General features: G+C 29.8%; 9 protein-coding genes across 9 annotated transcripts; 4 read left to right on the plus strand and 5 right to left on the minus strand.

Annotated features, from left to right (window-relative positions):
- Positions 1-782: 782 nt before the first annotated feature.
- FG379_003666 (uncharacterized protein) lies at positions 783-3,842 on the plus strand (the record flags this gene model as incomplete). Its single annotated transcript, XM_067329294.1, has 1 exon — positions 783-3,842. The coding sequence occupies one exon, from the start codon at positions 783-785 to the stop codon at positions 3,840-3,842; it is 3,060 nt and encodes a 1,019-aa protein (XP_067183979.1).
- Positions 3,843-3,857: 15 nt separating this feature from the next.
- FG379_003667 (Rad51) lies at positions 3,858-4,901 on the minus strand (the record flags this gene model as incomplete). The annotated part of the gene is made up of 1 exon (XM_067329295.1): positions 3,858-4,901. The coding sequence occupies one exon, from the start codon at positions 4,899-4,901 to the stop codon at positions 3,858-3,860; it is 1,044 nt and encodes a 347-aa protein (XP_067183980.1).
- A 1,037-nt stretch (positions 4,902-5,938) lies between these two features.
- FG379_003668 (uncharacterized protein) lies at positions 5,939-9,382 on the plus strand (the record flags this gene model as incomplete). The annotated part of the gene is made up of 1 exon (XM_067329296.1): positions 5,939-9,382. One exon carries the CDS (start codon positions 5,939-5,941, stop codon positions 9,380-9,382), a length of 3,444 nt encoding a protein of 1,147 aa, XP_067183981.1.
- Positions 9,383-9,534: 152 nt separating this feature from the next.
- FG379_003669 (uncharacterized protein) lies at positions 9,535-10,391 on the minus strand (the record flags this gene model as incomplete). Its single annotated transcript, XM_067329297.1, has 5 exons — positions 9,535-9,566; positions 9,623-9,707; positions 9,761-9,823; positions 9,886-10,062; positions 10,218-10,391. 5 exons carry the CDS (start codon positions 10,389-10,391, stop codon positions 9,535-9,537), a joined length of 531 nt encoding a protein of 176 aa, XP_067183982.1.
- Positions 10,392-10,851: 460 nt separating this feature from the next.
- Positions 10,852-11,370, minus strand: FG379_003670 (uncharacterized protein; the record flags this gene model as incomplete). The annotated part of the gene is made up of 1 exon (XM_067329298.1): positions 10,852-11,370. One exon carries the CDS (start codon positions 11,368-11,370, stop codon positions 10,852-10,854), a length of 519 nt encoding a protein of 172 aa, XP_067183983.1.
- A 425-nt stretch (positions 11,371-11,795) lies between these two features.
- FG379_003671 (putative ring domain) lies at positions 11,796-12,764 on the minus strand (the record flags this gene model as incomplete). Its single annotated transcript, XM_067329299.1, has 1 exon — positions 11,796-12,764. One exon carries the CDS (start codon positions 12,762-12,764, stop codon positions 11,796-11,798), a length of 969 nt encoding a protein of 322 aa, XP_067183984.1.
- Positions 12,765-13,317: 553 nt separating this feature from the next.
- FG379_003672 (uncharacterized protein) lies at positions 13,318-13,757 on the plus strand (the record flags this gene model as incomplete). The annotated part of the gene is made up of 3 exons (XM_067329300.1): positions 13,318-13,465; positions 13,569-13,715; positions 13,747-13,757. 3 exons carry the CDS (start codon positions 13,318-13,320, stop codon positions 13,755-13,757), a joined length of 306 nt encoding a protein of 101 aa, XP_067183985.1.
- Positions 13,758-13,941: 184 nt separating this feature from the next.
- Positions 13,942-15,973, minus strand: FG379_003673 (uncharacterized protein; the record flags this gene model as incomplete). Its single annotated transcript, XM_067329301.1, has 3 exons — positions 13,942-15,135; positions 15,207-15,770; positions 15,884-15,973. 3 exons carry the CDS (start codon positions 15,971-15,973, stop codon positions 13,942-13,944), a joined length of 1,848 nt encoding a protein of 615 aa, XP_067183986.1.
- A 192-nt stretch (positions 15,974-16,165) lies between these two features.
- On the plus strand, positions 16,166-17,014 carry FG379_003674 (uncharacterized protein; the record flags this gene model as incomplete). Its single annotated transcript, XM_067329302.1, has 1 exon — positions 16,166-17,014. The coding sequence occupies one exon, from the start codon at positions 16,166-16,168 to the stop codon at positions 17,012-17,014; it is 849 nt and encodes a 282-aa protein (XP_067183987.1).
- Between the last annotated feature and the right edge of the window lie 95 nt (positions 17,015-17,109).

The following is a 17,109-nucleotide window of genomic DNA, read 5'->3' on the forward strand; positions in this document are numbered from 1 at the left end:
TACCGAGAAATATCAGTTTTAGTTGTCTTGTTTTTTTCCCTCTTATTTTCAACTTGATTATTTTTCAATGTTTGCTTTGGGAATTAGCGCCAAAGACATATTATGGTAGCAATAATTACACTTAATATATTTATATCATCTATAAGTATGTTTTAATAGTCGGTATTTTATTAATTTGTCTCATTTGTATTTAATTATTATGGACATGGAAAAAACGCTTTTTTATTAGATTAATGTTTTTTTAAGTTAAATTTTCATATTCCAAAAAAATACCTGTTATGCACATTTAGTTGTCCATTTTTTTTGCCTTGTGAACCTAAGCCTATTCTTTTTATGGGTGTTCCATATACGGGGGAAAGTAAGAAATACAAGTGGCACGTGCGACGAATACATATTGAAACTAAAACACAGTGATTAGTGTTTTTTGCTTTCTCTGTTTCTCCATCGCTTCTTATCTCTTCTACCATTATTAGTTACTATTGGAACTTCAATAGTGGTAACTGGGCGCCACACACATTTTTTCTCATCTACACTTGTAAAATAGATTGTGGGAAAGAGGTTCTAAAAATAAAAATAGATATTAGAAACAAGAAAATTGTTACTAATTTGCCGGTACATTGGTTACACGCTAATGAATATTTGAGATGTTTACCCTCAGAGATTAGACGAATCTACGAAACACGTGAAACGGTGTATTCAATAGGTCATGTTAAAGTTATAGTTGAAAAACGGCTAATATTGTAGTGAAAGAAGATATATAAAATAGTAAGTATGAAATTAAGATGAATAAAGAAAATAGTGTGAGCGAAAATAGTATTCAGGATAAAGTATCAGAACTTTTTGAAACAGTGACAACGAATTGTTCAACAAATGAACTAGTTTCTAACAATTCATTCTACGAAAAGGGATTTTTATATGATGAATTATTTGAAAGTGATCATTGGGATGATTACTACTCAGAAAGTGAACTGGCTGAGGAAAAAAACAACAAAAGTACTGACTTACACGGTGAAATAAAGAAAAACAAAATATGGAATGACAACTTAGAAAAGTCATGTGGAAGCTGTAACTATATCGAAAATTATTCAGAGTTTAACAAAATGATTAAATGTGAGGGGTTTTGCAGGAGGCCATATCACTTAGAATGCACAGACTTGGAGAAAATACCAAAAAATAAATGGAAATGCAACAATTGTTTAAACGATTTGGTCTATTGCAGCATTTGCGACAATACAAACTCTAAATTAACAACTGGATTCTTAAAATGCTATCACCCATTGTGTATGAGATACTTCCATACAAATTGTTTAATTAATCCTGATAAATTCAATTTAAATTCAAAATTTATATGGAGAATCAAAAATAACATCAGTGACTCAGCGGGAGAAGATGCATGCATGCAGTACAAAATTTATATAGGCAGTATACCGTTAAAAATGATTAATCTGGATAAAAGTAAGTATGGCAATGATTTAGATTACACAAAGGATTTAATAGGAGAATACGGTATAAAATTTATATGTAGTCGCCATTTTTGTGATACATGCAAAGATGTTTTCAAAAAACCAAAAAAAGATAATGAAGACTTGAATAAATCAATCAAGAATAAAAGCTTGATAAAGTTGGACAATCCGGATGATTTGCAGTACTGCATTAGGTGTAACACGAGTTACCACTATAACTGTTTGCATCCAGATTCAATAAAAATAGCAAAAGGAATTTGCATATGTAGCAGGCATTTACATGATGAAACAGATATATTAACCCAAGAGTATAATATGAAAAATAACCTTAAGATCTGTGATGGAAACAATAGTAAGTGTTTGATTAATTTACCAAAAGACAGAAACAAGACAACTGGTGGTTATTTAATTGACAGAATTGAAGTATTAGACTTATTAAATGACTATGTTAGCTCGCCGTTGTTCGAATCAATTAGTTCATCTCCATTTAAGTTGCCTGGACAGTCAAAAGACTGGATCAACATCGAAATAAAAGCTAGTTCAGTAAATAATGATAGAATAAATTTCAGTAATAGTTGTGGTTGTATAGAAATTAAAAAAAATGTTTATGCAATCGATGACGATGACTTGGACTCTTTTCAAGACGATGTGAGTGTGATTTTGGAAGATATAGAGGAGGAAGAAGGCAAAAGCTTTAATGCTAAAGTTATGGGTAATCTGGAACAAAAGAATACTAGAAAAAGGTTAAGAAGTAAGATAAAGAAAGGACATTTTACGAATAAAAAACAGATAGTAAGTGAAAAATGTACATGTTCAAAAAAGTGCGACAAAGATACATGCCAAAATGCAGCAATGCTTATAGAATGTAATTCGTTAATATGTGGTTTGGACAGCAGTATACAGAACAAAAATTGCATGAATAGAATATTTAACACAAATAACAACAAGTTGTTACATAATAAAAAAAAGTCTATAGAACAAAATTTAAGAATATTTGATGCTAAAGAAAAGGGATTGGGTGTTTGTTGTCAAATACATGTACCCAAAGATACTTTTATAGTTGAATATGTAGGTGAAGTTTTAAGAAAGGATCAGTATTTAAATAGAGTGGAAAGGTATAAAAAAAGAGAATTAAAATCAAAAATGGTGGTAAATTTGATTAAATCTAGTGAGGATGAAATAGATAAAAATGAACATCAATTTTCATGTAATTCAGTGGATGTTAGAGAAAGGCATTGGTATTGTATGGAGATAGGAGACGATTACATAATTGATAGTACGAGAATGGGTAATATAAGCAGACTTATAAATCATAGTTGCGAACCAAATTGCGTTGCCCAAAAATGGATAGTTGGAAATGAATATAGGGTTGGTATATTTTCAATAAGAGATATAAAACCAAACGAAGAGTTGACATATGACTATTCCTTTACAGCTTATGATGTCGGTTTCGAATGTAAATGCAATACCAAAAAGTGTAAAGGACGAATAGGGACAGAGAATTTAAATGAGAAGAACATAGAATTAATTAAAAAAAGAAACATACTATGCAGAAATAAGAATATATTCAATTCATTTATTACATTAAATAAAACATTGCAGAATAATCCAATATTGTACGAATTAAATAATTCTACTTTTAGTAATACAGACTATTATTTGAGCAACGATTTGTTTATTAAAAACAATATTGATTTGATGAATGAAATTAATAATTTGAAAACGATTAATAACAAAACAATAAGTAAATACAATACTGCATTGAGATATCACATACTTGAAAAAATAAGTATATTCCCATATGATTTTAAATATAGAAATTCATTATATGGCTATGCGTGTTTGTTGTATTCTGATTCATCTAATGTAATTACAGATTGGTACGTAAAAAAATCTAAGAATTTATCATTAATGAACAAACCATGGGGTATTTTTCCGTTCGTGTTGAATAATTACGAAAATTCTAGCCAAAATTTAATTAATATTAATTATCTAAAAAAGTATAATTGTAAGAGGGTTTCAATATATACAGAAAAGAAAATTAAAGATTTGAATAGCAAATCACTATTTTGGTATTTATTTGACAATGGAATAGGCAGTGACGATTGTTGTAAATATTGCGATAATCCAGGTACATTAATTACATGCGATTATTGTTATGATTCATTTCACAAGAATTGCTTAAATTTTGATAAAAACAAGATAAATATTAAGAGTGATTATTATTTTGAAAATAATGGAAAGATAAAATGTTCAAAGTGTGAGAAAAATAATTTATTTTCAGTCTATTGGTTACATACTCCAAATAAACAAAGAAGAACTAGTTATTTCTTAAGGCAAAAAATATATTCATTGCCCTTATTCATAAAGTGTATTTGATTAATTATTAAAATATTATTTTTCATCTTTTGGATCATTCACTCCTCCCTCTGTTATTGAGAATGTAGCATCCCCTTCTGGTAAATTAGGTGAATCATATATTTTACATATTCTTGTTTCGCCACGTCCTTTTTTTAAGAAAAGTCTTGTCTGAGAAGCATGAGCAATTATATTGCCTCCAATAGGGACTTTGTCATTTTGAAACATCGCTGCCATTGCATCGACTTTTGACATTACTTGATTTGTGATTACAACTGCAACTCCGAATGTGTCCGCTATTTTTTGTAAAGCACGTAAAAACTGCCCTAAATGACTTTGTCTAGTAGCCAATTCACCTCTACCGTTGTATTCAGATCTGTATAAGGCTGTGGCACTGTCTACAATCATTAAGGCGAATCTGGATTCACTCATCATTGCCACTGCAGATTGAAGTAAGTCCATCTGATGCTCAGTATTAAAACCCCTCGCATAAGCTATGTTGTCTAGGCAATCCGAAGCATTTAGATTGTATCTCTCAGCAATTTGTACTATTCTTTCTGGTCTAAATGTACCTTCCGTATCTATCCACAAACACTTACCTTCCCCACCTTTATGTTCAACAGGGAGTTGACAAGTAACCGCTAATGTATGACAAAGTTGTGTTTTACCTGTCCTAAATTCTCCAAATATTTCCGTAATACTCCCTGTTTCAATCCCTCCCTGTAATAATCTATCTAATTGGGCTGAACCTGTTGTGAATTTAATTAAATTGGTTCTTGCCTCTAAGTACTCCGTCCCACTACAAAATCCCATAGCTACTAGTTCTTTACACGCTGACTTAATTTTATCACACTTCTGTTCGCTTATTCCTTTTATAGCCAACAATGATTTCTTTGGAGCATATGCTAAACATTCTATTGTGTGATAACCATTTTCACGTAGTATTTCCAAATCTCTTTTTGTTAAACCACTAGGCAATAAGTGCTCCAATTTCAATGGCCCATTTGAAACGTTCTCATTCAATGTATTAATATTTTCGCAATTTTTGTTGGTTGATTCATTTGTGTTTATTGATGTCATTGATTAATGTGTTATTTGTTTCTAACTCTTTTTTAATAAGCACAAAGCAATAATTATTATTTCCAATAACTTTTGTTAATAACAACAATTTTATTTTATATTAAGATTAAATTTTATTATCGTTAAAAAATACATAGCGCCTCATTTCCCCACTGTGTTTAAACATGCACCGGTACAGTGTGCTTGCATTGATGCATGTGGAAAAGCTTTAAGAATATAATTTAAGTAAAATTAAATGAGAATATGGGAGCAAACATGTTTAGTTATTGTAGTTATTATTACTATAACCGTTTACCGATATCGAGTATAGTTTTCTGATAATTACTTAAAGCATTAAAGTTTCAACATGAAGAGAAGAAGCAGAGTGAAGTTAATACATTATTATATAGCAACAAAAACATGAAAATGAAAGTGTGAAAATAACATAAAATGAACAATAGTAATTAAATTGCACTATCTGTGTAAACAGTAGTGAAAAAAATATTAAGGCGCAATATGCAAATTGCAACAGATATGCATATTAATTACCGGTAATTAACATTGAAAAGAAGATATGTATATATAGATATGTGAGCAATAACTATTAGTTTATAAATGCATATGGATATTTAATCCCGTGAATTTATTCAGAAATTCGAGGATAATGATCTAATTAATATACATATGTATATATATATATTTATATATTTATATGTATTATTTTTTGGATCTCGTAAACGGGAAAAAATAGAATACAAGGGATTTAGTTCAAAATTTAGAATATATATACAGTATAAGGCAAGTTGTGTTATTACTAAACAATTTATTTGGATATTACCATTTTACCACATAAAAAACAAGAGATTATATGTAAAAAAATAGTTGTTAAGGATTATTCTTGATGGGATAGTATTTACGAAAGAAAAGGTCAAATTTAATGAATTTAATAATAATTAATTAAAATCTAACAAGCATTAAGTCAAACTTTGTGATTATAATTTAAAACAAAATAAAAAGGATAGACAAAATTGCAATAAATAAATTTGATCGTTTAAGTAATGAACAGTATTATTGATAGCATAAGCAATGAGAAAATTATTGATAAATCAACCATTTTGAAGAATGTCGGTGATAATTATAATGTGCAAGTTGATTCGAATGTAATTTGTAACTATTCGAATCAAATTTCAAAGAATGATTTTCAAGGTAATGCACCGGAATATTACTCACTAAATAACAATTATCAACAATATATGAATAAGAACACGGGAATGGAGGGTAATTATATACAAAACTATGGTAATGCAGATAATAACATTGATGAAACATTGATTTCACAGTTACCAAGTAGTAGTAATAGTGATGTGTCATTAAAATATCTTATAAGTAACAATGATAACAATGGCATCAATTGCTATAGCAAGTTAATATGTTGCAACTGCAATTTGGCAGTGCCAAAAAATGATGGTATATCAAGAAGTGATACAAATTTGTGTATATGCAATAATGTAAATATGATATATTACGAAAATTTGATAAAAAATAATTCGCAGGCAAATGGGGGTTTGATGGATACATCTACACCACAATCGATAATGACATCATTATCAATGGGTTCACCAATATTTTCAAACGGGGTAAGCAAGGAGAGTTTATCATTAAGAAAAGATGATGAAAATATAGTTGAGTCAAACAATGGAATAATAGCGAATCAAAATTGTGAATTTGAGAATAGTAATAATTCTAATAATATACATAATTCGTTGTGCAACTATAATAGAAATAATATTTCAACAGTAGGAAATATTATGCAGAATAGTTCATTATTACTATCAGGTTACTTGAATGGCACTCCAACACAGTCTAATAGCAGAAAGATACTGGCGAGAGTAAGAGAATTATGGTTGAGCAATATAGTTGACGGTCTTCCGAGGAAGATTGCAGCTTTCATATTGCAAAGGCATGGAAATCAGATTCCATATGATCGACAATTTTGGTCATATGCATATAAGACAGGTAGATTGCATCCAGCAGAAGAACAAGTACAAAGACAATTAAACGAGGGAGTACAGTGTTTGAATAGATTTATTAAACAATTAATAAAATCGTGTAATATAATGCGTGAACATATGCTAAGAAAACAAGGTAACTCAATAGCTTGTAATACAAGAAACTCAAGAAGTATGAGCAATATCGTTTATAATAATAAACAAAAGATCACAGGAATGGTAAATAATAGTGTGGGTATTGATGAAATAGAGATATCAGGGTATATTAATGGTAATTTAGCAATGACAAATGACGAGATGATCAGTGTAAACAGTAACAATCAGAGATTAGTTTTACCGGAAGGCGAGGTGAATAAGAGAAAGTATAATAATGAAATAATTAGTAATGGTAGCAATATATTAAATAATCAGGTTGAAGGTATGATAGATAGAGATAACATAGACATAATAGATAACCGTAATAATATGAACTTGAATTATGGTAATAGTAATAATATGGACAACATTCACGTAGCGAATGACTGTATAAATAATGATGACAACCTTGACGATGATGATGGGCAAGTAGCTGAAATTCCATTAGACTTGACGGATGAGTATTTAGCAAAATGGCTAGATGGTAAGAATGCACTAATAATAAGGAAATTAGTAAACGGAGACAAGGATGTGCAAGCTATTGATTTGCCAACGAGTTTAAATAGTGATAATTTATACAGAGCATTACGATTTGGTGGTTTATTGGTGAGAATACCACCTTATAATCAGAAAAGTTATGAATATTTTAATTTACTTTCACCTGGTAGGGGTGATACTAGACATACACAATTAATTATACCGGATGGTGAGAGGGATATAGATGTTAAGAAAAGTAGGACGTCACTTGCATTGCCGGATTTTTTAGTTGAAGATATACCACTTCCAAAAGTATGTGTGTTTCAAATAGAGGCAAAATTAGAATTATTATTGTTATATAGAGGTTGCTCGTCAAAAAGACCACACACTAAAAGAGGAAGAACATTAAATTCTACTCAAAATCAACAAAGCCATCATAGCATTCAAAGCAACATGAATGGTATTAATAATAGTGGGAATAATAATAATGCCCAGAGTCATAATTTAATAAATGGATTATCGAAATCTCAGATTTTTATTAATAGAATTATTGGAAATAATAGTAATATAGGTGACATGTTGATAAATGGTAATAGTAGTGACAACAACATCATTAATAGTGGTGAAAATAATGAAATAAACAATAAGGAAAATGGTATTATTATTAATAGTGGTAGTAATGTAGATAGCATTAATGGTAACAATGTCAGCGATAGCAATAGCATAAACATCGTTGATAATAATATAAATGACCAGGGTTTGGGTAATATAGAAAGCATTAGTATGAAGTCAAAGATAATTGGTGATGAAAACTATATTTATTTACCAAATAAGGTTAGTAAAGAGAGTGGGATAATAGGTATCAATAATAATGGGAATATTGACTTAAAAGATCACATAAATAATAGTGACAATACAAATAGTACGATTGTAGGTAATATACTGGTAAATAATCAATGCACAAATAACAATATTCCGAGTAATGCAGGTTATACAATAATTCAGGATGGAGAGCAGAATCTATTTGAAGATCAAAAGGATACGTTTTCAAATAACAAGAATAATTTTAGTACTCAATCTACTGTATTTTCCACAAAATACAGTAGTATTTCACCTGGTTACTATGAAAATATGTTTGGGATTAAAAAAAAATGTGTTGATGATACGAAATTGGACTATTCATGTATAAATGGTGATATTGTTACCCACCCACTTACATCTACAGTGTGTTGCATACCACAAAATGATGAGAATAGTGATGTTAATTCACAAATTGAGAGTGAAAGTAGTCAGATAAATCATTTATTCCAAACATATTCACAAAATCAAAGTCATGATTTAAATATTAATAGTCTAACATATAGTCAGATATCATTAAATTCGAATAATAGTGGTTGTAAAATGAGTAATGGTATAAATGTGAATAATAAAAGCAGCAATAATGATAATAGTGAGTATGGTTACAATATAAGCAGTAGCTGTAATGATGTAAATAAAAGTAATGATTACTATGATAATCAAATCCGGAATGAGATAATATATAACCATAATGATGGTGGTAACGATAATGATAATAATGATAGTAATAATAATAACAATAACAATAATAATAATGGTAATAATAACCAAGAACACAACTATTTAAATGTCTATAGTCACAATGTATTTGAGATAAATGATGTTGAATGTGACAATATTGATAATAATGTTATAAATCGCATAAATAGTTATAACAAAAGCGATTTGGTTTTGAATAACAATCAAGATATGTTTTCAAACAATATTAATAGAAATAACATTAACGGTGATAAAAATAGTAATGGTAATAATGTTGATGATGTGCAACACCCATGTTTAAACTGGAGTTTGAATATAAATTAATATAAGCTAGTGGATAAGTTATGCAATTTATAGAACAATAATGGGAAAATAGGCAAAAGGGTTGGGGTTATATCACAAAAATTATATGAAAAAAAGTTAATGTATAGAAAATTATACAAGTTCAGTTTTTAAATAGTTTTTTGTAAACTTTTTTATTTGATTCGTGGTACTTTTTTTCTAATTCCTTAACAGAGTTTTTTAATTTATGAAACATGTATATATCTGAGTTATTGTATTTACTATTTGAGATAACAGAGTCAATAATAGAAATTGCTTCATCATATTTGTAAAGACCAATGTGTGCTTTTGCAAGTCTATAATATGCCTATACAAAGTAATAATTTAATGAATATAATGCAAAAAGATGATAAAATTTACCTTTAGGTTATTTTGATCATATTTAAGTACATGTTTACAATGCAAAATAGTCATATTATATTCCTAAGAACAAATAATAATTAATAGTTCAAATTAATTACATTTAAAAAAATGTCCGTACTTACATTTAATTTAAGAAAACACGCAGATAAATTAGAATGTGTTCTAATAATAAGATTATTATATTCTATTTCGTCTGGGGAATTGCTAACTGGGAATGTATAGTCTATGTAAATTATTGCATTCTTGTATTCACTAATAGCCTCCTCAATTTTGTTCTGATTAAATAGTTTATTGCCATCCTGTTCATATAGTGTATTTGGACATTCGAGTGTAAGATTGTAAGAGATGTTATTACGCAATTTAGTGCAAATAATATTTAAAATGTGGGTATAATAGTTAGATAAAATTCAATTTGGTTTGAATTAAACAAAGAATATTAGTGTAGAAAAATTACCTCACAAAACATTTTAATAGCATTTAGTTTATCACTGGTTTTCCTTTCATACAACTCTCTTTCTTTGCTTCTGTCATGATTGCAACCTTTGATGTTTTTAAGAACATTGTTGTACTTATCGTAGTCGTTTATAATGCTGTTAATAAACTCATACTCACAAAGTGTCGTTTCCATAATAATATGTTAGGAAGAAAGAAGTGGGACAGGAAGAGAACTAGAATTCGTATATTTGGCGCCCTGATAAACCTATTAACTGTATTAATGTTAAAAATGCATGATTAAAATGGAAAGGGATATCAGGGGAAGAAGATTGAAAATACTTCAAAGTTAATGGAAACCGACTAGGATAACAATGGGGGACGTAGCAACGCAATATTTAGGGATTGCAAGCAACTAATGAATAATGTAACTCAAACTATACAGTACTGTTGAATAGTCATTATGCAAGACGTATATATACAATGAATTTGGTGCCATATACTTCATATTGCATTATTGATATACAGTTATTGTTTACGATGGGTACTTATTTATGTAACTATAACAAAATGCGATTTTGTATATATATCTTTTGTTCATTCAATAAATATTCCCCTTGAAATCAAGTGTATTGAATTTCAAAAAAAGTTGTCCTTTATCCATACAATGGCGATACAGTGCTCTCTAATTTTTTCTTGGATTCGTTGTATGTGGTCACAAACTGCTCAGGAATAGCAAACTCCTTCCAATCACCTTCTTCTTCACCAGGGAAGAGGAGATTCATTTCACTTGACTTACTTGAATATACCTGCACGTTCTGACTTTCTTTTGATGTGTAAATGTTTATTTTATTGACTTTATCAATTGAAATAGTAGGAACAACACCTGTTATTTGTATCTTAACGTCATCAGAATTAACTATTTCAAGAGATGAAATGACACTGTTTACTAGAAATATGCATCCTACACAATTGTCAATGATGATGCTGTTAACTTTTGGATCAATTATAATTCTACTATTTTGGCAGCATCTAACTGATACCTTATTCTTCATGCTACCTTCCTTCAAAGTTACTGGTTCATTGCAATTTATATGGTTTTCAATCAAGTAAGTATCTTTTTGCAATTCAACCTTTGGACTACCATTTGCAACTACTTGTCTTACTCCTTTCATGTTTATTTCCTGTGGTTAATGCCAATTATCTTATTATAGTCTGTTTATTAACTGAATAATTAACAAAGTAAGGAGGCAAGCTGGAGAGAATAAGGATGATTGATTACTACTACAATACGTTCAATTGTAGGCTCGTTTTACGTATTCTAATTGCAAATATGTGTTTAATCTAGTATTATAAATTATTAAATTAATATTTTATACGTACAACTGTATATTAAATAACACAATAACATATTTTCATGTTAAGTATTTATACATGTATATAAAGAAAAGAAAGATAAATACAGTTACATGCAATTTAATTAGTTAAATGTTATAAACAGGTTTCTTTCAATCAAAAGCCGCTTCAATTGGGCGGTCACATTAAGAAAGCAGCGGATACTTTCAATGTATATAGTTTAATAACAATAGCAAGAGAAAAGTTAAATAAAAAAATTAATAAAATCTTTTTTCGTGAGATTTTTTCTGCATTTTGGACATTTTTGTTTTCTTTGAACAAGACCACTCGCACATCCAAGGCAGAAATGGTGGCCACAGCGTGTAATCACAACAGGAGTTTTGATGTTTGGTAGAAACGTACTTTCAGTTAGGGACTTAGACATAATGTTATCCCAATCTTCCAAACATATGGGACATGTAAATTTAGCGGCCTTTTCTTTCTCTGATTCTGTCAACTCCACAACTGGTTTTTCCACCTGTCTGTAGTTCATTGTGTTGTTTAAGAAATTGAGGATGCTAGAATAAACACTGAACGTTGGAAATTCATTTGGGATTATGTTTATCGAGGAAGATGACGATGAAGAGGAGGAGGATGAAGACGAGAAAGAGGAGTTGAAACGTTGGTTTCTTACATTTGAATTGGATCCTCTGTTGTTTTGATAGAAATTATCATTGCACTCAATTATCTCAATGATTTGTTCATTGTCATCGTCTTCATCATTAATGTTACTGCTTCGTGTGTCATTTTCATCAACAATGTAAATATCATTTGTTATGCCGGAGTTGGGATCACTCCTGTTATTTGATTTACTCGTTCTATTTCTCTTTTTGATCCTTTTCTTAACCTTATTTCGAGCACGTGAATTACCATGATTATTTGAGTAGTCAATAACTTCGTTTTCGCTGTCGGAACTAAGTATAATCACATCACTATTGTTTTGAAACAATGGCTCCTGTTGGTCACTTCCCTGACTTTGATGTAATTCATTGTTAAATTCACCGGGACCATCTCTTTTAGAATTTTCTGTTTCTTTTTCACTCAAACTAAATTCACTATTTAATTCTGCACAATCACAGAAAGTTGCAATATCTTGGTTTAAATTGTCATTTGTTTGATGATATTTGACAGAATCTATATTTTCATCGAAACACCGCTCCTTATTACCGTGCATTTACCCAAGAAAATAGATGACTGAACTTATATTTTGTGTATATGTACTCCTGTACATACACAATATAATGAGTAGTTTCTTTAGATTTCTAGCATTGTCATCCCTCACGGATATTATAAGCAATTTGGCTCCCCTAACATTTAAGTGAGCGGAGACCAAAAACACAAGGGGAGTTTATACAACAATACCCATTTATATTCCTTTGATTTTTCAGTTTACTTGCTCGAATACAAAGGAGAAAAAATAAATGCAAGCTATTCTACCCTATTAAATATTAAGTTATTATTAAATAGGAATAGTTTTGCCGCCATCAACCCGCCAGTTGTCGGTTTACCTAATTGCATTGAAAAGGCACAAAATATAAAGGTGAGGAGCAAGAGAAGGTATATAAATAAATTTATGGTAGGTTGTGTTTGCGTGAATAATCATAGAATTGCGCGAATAAGCTAAGTCAATAGTCGTAGAATAGTTACATATCATATGTGTGGTGAGTCAATGGAGTAGTGGGTAGATTTCCTAATAGCTTCATTATATGTGGTGTTAATAAACAAGTATGAGTGCAAGTATAAGAAGTAGTTTGGGTGTGGGATATGTTTATTCTGATTCCAATTTTAACATTAATAACAGACACCAAATGGAATTGTTACTGAGCGAATCAGATTTAGATGAGTGGGAAAGGGACATAGTCAATGTTAATCCAGGTAAGTAAATTTCGCGATGTGAGATAGGGTTTTGGAGGGGAAGAGAAACTGAAAATTTGGTGTGAATAATGATATTCGATATAATAACACTTTAACTATTTAGAAACTTATTTGAAGATTTGTGATATAAACAAGTATATGGATGCAGATGATGCCATTGAAATAAGCAAGGTAGATTCTATCCAATATTACCATAAAGAAGCAATTGAGACTCAGTTGAATATTATTGAAAAACTGATAAATTTGAATGGTAAGTTTTTAGTATAGTTTCGTCTTTCTAGGCATTTCATGAATCAATCTTTTATTTCAGATAATAATGAAGAAATAACAATATTGGGTGCCGTTGGTACCAGTGAGATTTCAAACGGTGATAACAATGGGAGTACTTTGACCAATAACAATGGAAATACAATTGCAAACAGTTTATTAAGTAATGTCTAAAGGAGTCTTTGCGTTTTATTACAAAAGAAAGTCTACTATAAAACGTCATTTAAAATCTGAAATACAAAGAGCGAGATAGCTTTTTGCGCTTTTTTCATATGTTTGGTATTGGTTATTAAGTGATTACCTTTTTCTATTACATGCAATTTAATGTTATTGCCCTTTTGGAGACGATCCCCAGTAAAACCCTTATTACCGTGGTTATTAATTCCAAGTATTAGTGAATCCAGTAGATCTTTATTGAAGTTTAAAGTGTAATTTTCTAAACATGTTAGATGAGGTTCCTCATTCTCGGAAGATTCACAACCTGAATCGGGTGAATCGTGGTTATTTAACCTAATAAGATTAACCGACATATTAAAAGGGACGTTTGCGTCATCAGTACCGTGAACAAGCAAAATTGGGACATTAATGATCCTGTTTCTGTTTTTATACAAATGATTGTAACTTGGAAAACAATCATAAGATTTTAAATAATTTGAAGAGAGTTTGTTTCCACCAATAAACGGAACATTCGAGTCTACAATGCAATATCCCATTGAATTAAATTCACTTAATTGATTCGAATTAAAATCTAAATTATAACTACTTGGTATGTCGTCCACACAGGCAATACAAACAATACCAATTAAATTACTGTTCGAAATAAAGTAACTTGAACGACAATATTCGCATTTAAAGCAGTTATTTGAGCAATTAATATTACAATTGTTACCTCTCTTTGTATAATTAGTTGAGTATGAAAATGTAAGAAAAGCTCCAGTACTTAAACCTATCATAATTAATTTCGACTTATTATATATAAAATTACAAAAGTAATTTGTCACAGTCTCAATGTCATTCATGTCTTTAACCAATGTTTTATCGTAAAAATTGCCACATATACTTCCAAGTATTCCATTAGTATTAAATGTAATAAATATTGTATTATAAACATTTGATATGCAATCACCAATGTTAGATAAGCACATATCTCTCATTTTACTTGGAAACCTAGTTAACTCAACTCCATTTTCCTCAAAATTTAATTCTTGAATATAGTAGTCTTCAACCACACCGTTGTCAGCGTCAAATTTGTATTTACACTCACTTAAACATTCTTCTTTGTCATTGTCGTATTTAATTGTATAATCTGGAAAACCGTGATTGTATAGGAACAATAATACATTCCCTCTGTCACCTTTAAAGTTACTTCTTGGAAATAAATCACCATAAAAGCAGTAACTGCTCTCAATATAGGTTAAAATTCCGTTTATTCTGATCAATTTTTTAAACCTCATTTGATTTCATTCTAATCTACAGAATTGAAGTAAAACTCTTTTAGATGTTTGGTACTATCTTGAACACTGCTCGAATTTTCTATTTTACCACTATATTCAATGTCCGAATCTGTATCTTGTTCAAATATACTAAATTTAGGAATAAAATTAATCAAACTAGTATTATATTTATTACTTAATTTGATGGTATTTTCAGTTTTATTTTCTTTATGTAGTTTATCGCTTTTAGTATCTTTAATTATAAATTGTATATCACTCAAATATTCTTCTGGGATATCCGGATATAATTTCAAAAACTCATCTAATTTTTTGTACCTATTTGCTCTAACTATATAGATAAGCTCTTCAAGTGCCTTTTTTTCTGATAAAAGATACTTGTGTATTATATATGGTGTTGTCGATATGAAGAAGTCACCCAATCTCAAAAGCTTATTTGTAGTATCAAATTTACTAAATCTTATATCTTCCAAGTTGCAGTGAAGGTTTTTTGAATCATTTGTATAGCTTAAAGATTGATAACAACCTCTTCTTATTGCTGACAGTGACTCCCTGTTGATATTCAAGTTCAAATCCAGCTCAACAAGCTAATATTGTAGGAGACAAGAATAAGTTAAAATGTTAAAGTAGGCACATTTGAAGCGTTATTTGCCTCGAATTCCAATAAAATATGATTCTTTAGTGCAGATATGCAACTTACCTGTTGATGTTGTTGTATAATATGGTCTGCTTCCCTAGTTAGCGTCTTTAAATCACTTATATATTTGCTATTTTCCGAAAACAATTCCATAATAATCGGTATAATCAAAATTTTAAAGGGATTTGGGTGTGTTTCTTCTGATTATTTTTCACATTACTAAAGGAGTTGCTTCGTTGGCGCCTCTCCCCACAACGGTTTTAATTAAATAGTTTTTTCTTTTACTAAAAATCAGTCAAGGGTAGTGAAAAAAATAAATCAAGGGAAATTATAGATACTGCGAGAATGGATAATATGTACAATGTATTAGAAACTAGAGTTATAAAGGAGTACAAGATTGGCAAAATGAATTGGGATGGTAAGATAGTGCAGGCTTGTTCAGATAGGGGTTTGCTACAAATAGTAGGTGTGAGAAGAGACAATCATACCCAAAAGGAGGAGTTTAAGATTAGGTGGTACAATATTAAGAACGATACTATAGAAAACACCGTGGAGATTAACAGCGGTATAAAATTTGAGAAGATAGAAAGTAGCAAAAATAATAATGTATTTGTTTTAAAAGTAGATAATGTTTCTAAATATGTCTATTGGATACAAGATAGCAAGGTAGTGACGGATGATTTATTGAGTGAGCTTAACAACGAGGTAACCAGGTTGAGTGATTTATACAGAAAAATAGAGTCGTTAATTGGAAAACTTTCGGGTTCAAATACAAATTCAAATAACTTAAATTCACATTCAAGCATTGATCAAGGTCTAAATGGACTATTACAAAGTATTAATTACAACAACAATGCGAAAAGACTGTTGCTTTCCAACATTGTTGGGAGCGATGTTATAAGTCAATTGGTGCAAGACAATGAATTGATAGACGAACTTAAAAGTCATATGCCAGAAGATCAAAATACATATAGTGATGTGATATATGCAATTAACTGCCCGCAAGTTAAATATACCTTAAGATTACTGGACGAAACAATTTACTCCAGTCAACTGTTTACTTTAGCCACAGCTTTAGGTTTAAATATAGATCAAGGAGAATCCACGAATTCAAGCTCAAACCCAATGATTATGTTTATAAATTCTCTTGACAATAAATATAACGAAAAAAACAAGGATTCTAAACAAAACTAGAGTAAATTACTTCGATTTGAGGCAATGTTTATGTTTTCTTTTCACTTTAATTATAACTTATAAGAACCATAGTAATTGTGATTACTCGATTTTTC

This window comes from Cryptosporidium bovis (assembly GCF_009768925.1).
Source record: "Cryptosporidium bovis isolate 45015 chromosome Unknown contig_9, whole genome shotgun sequence".
In the NCBI taxonomy this organism is placed as follows: domain Eukaryota; phylum Apicomplexa; class Conoidasida; order Eucoccidiorida; family Cryptosporidiidae; genus Cryptosporidium; species Cryptosporidium bovis.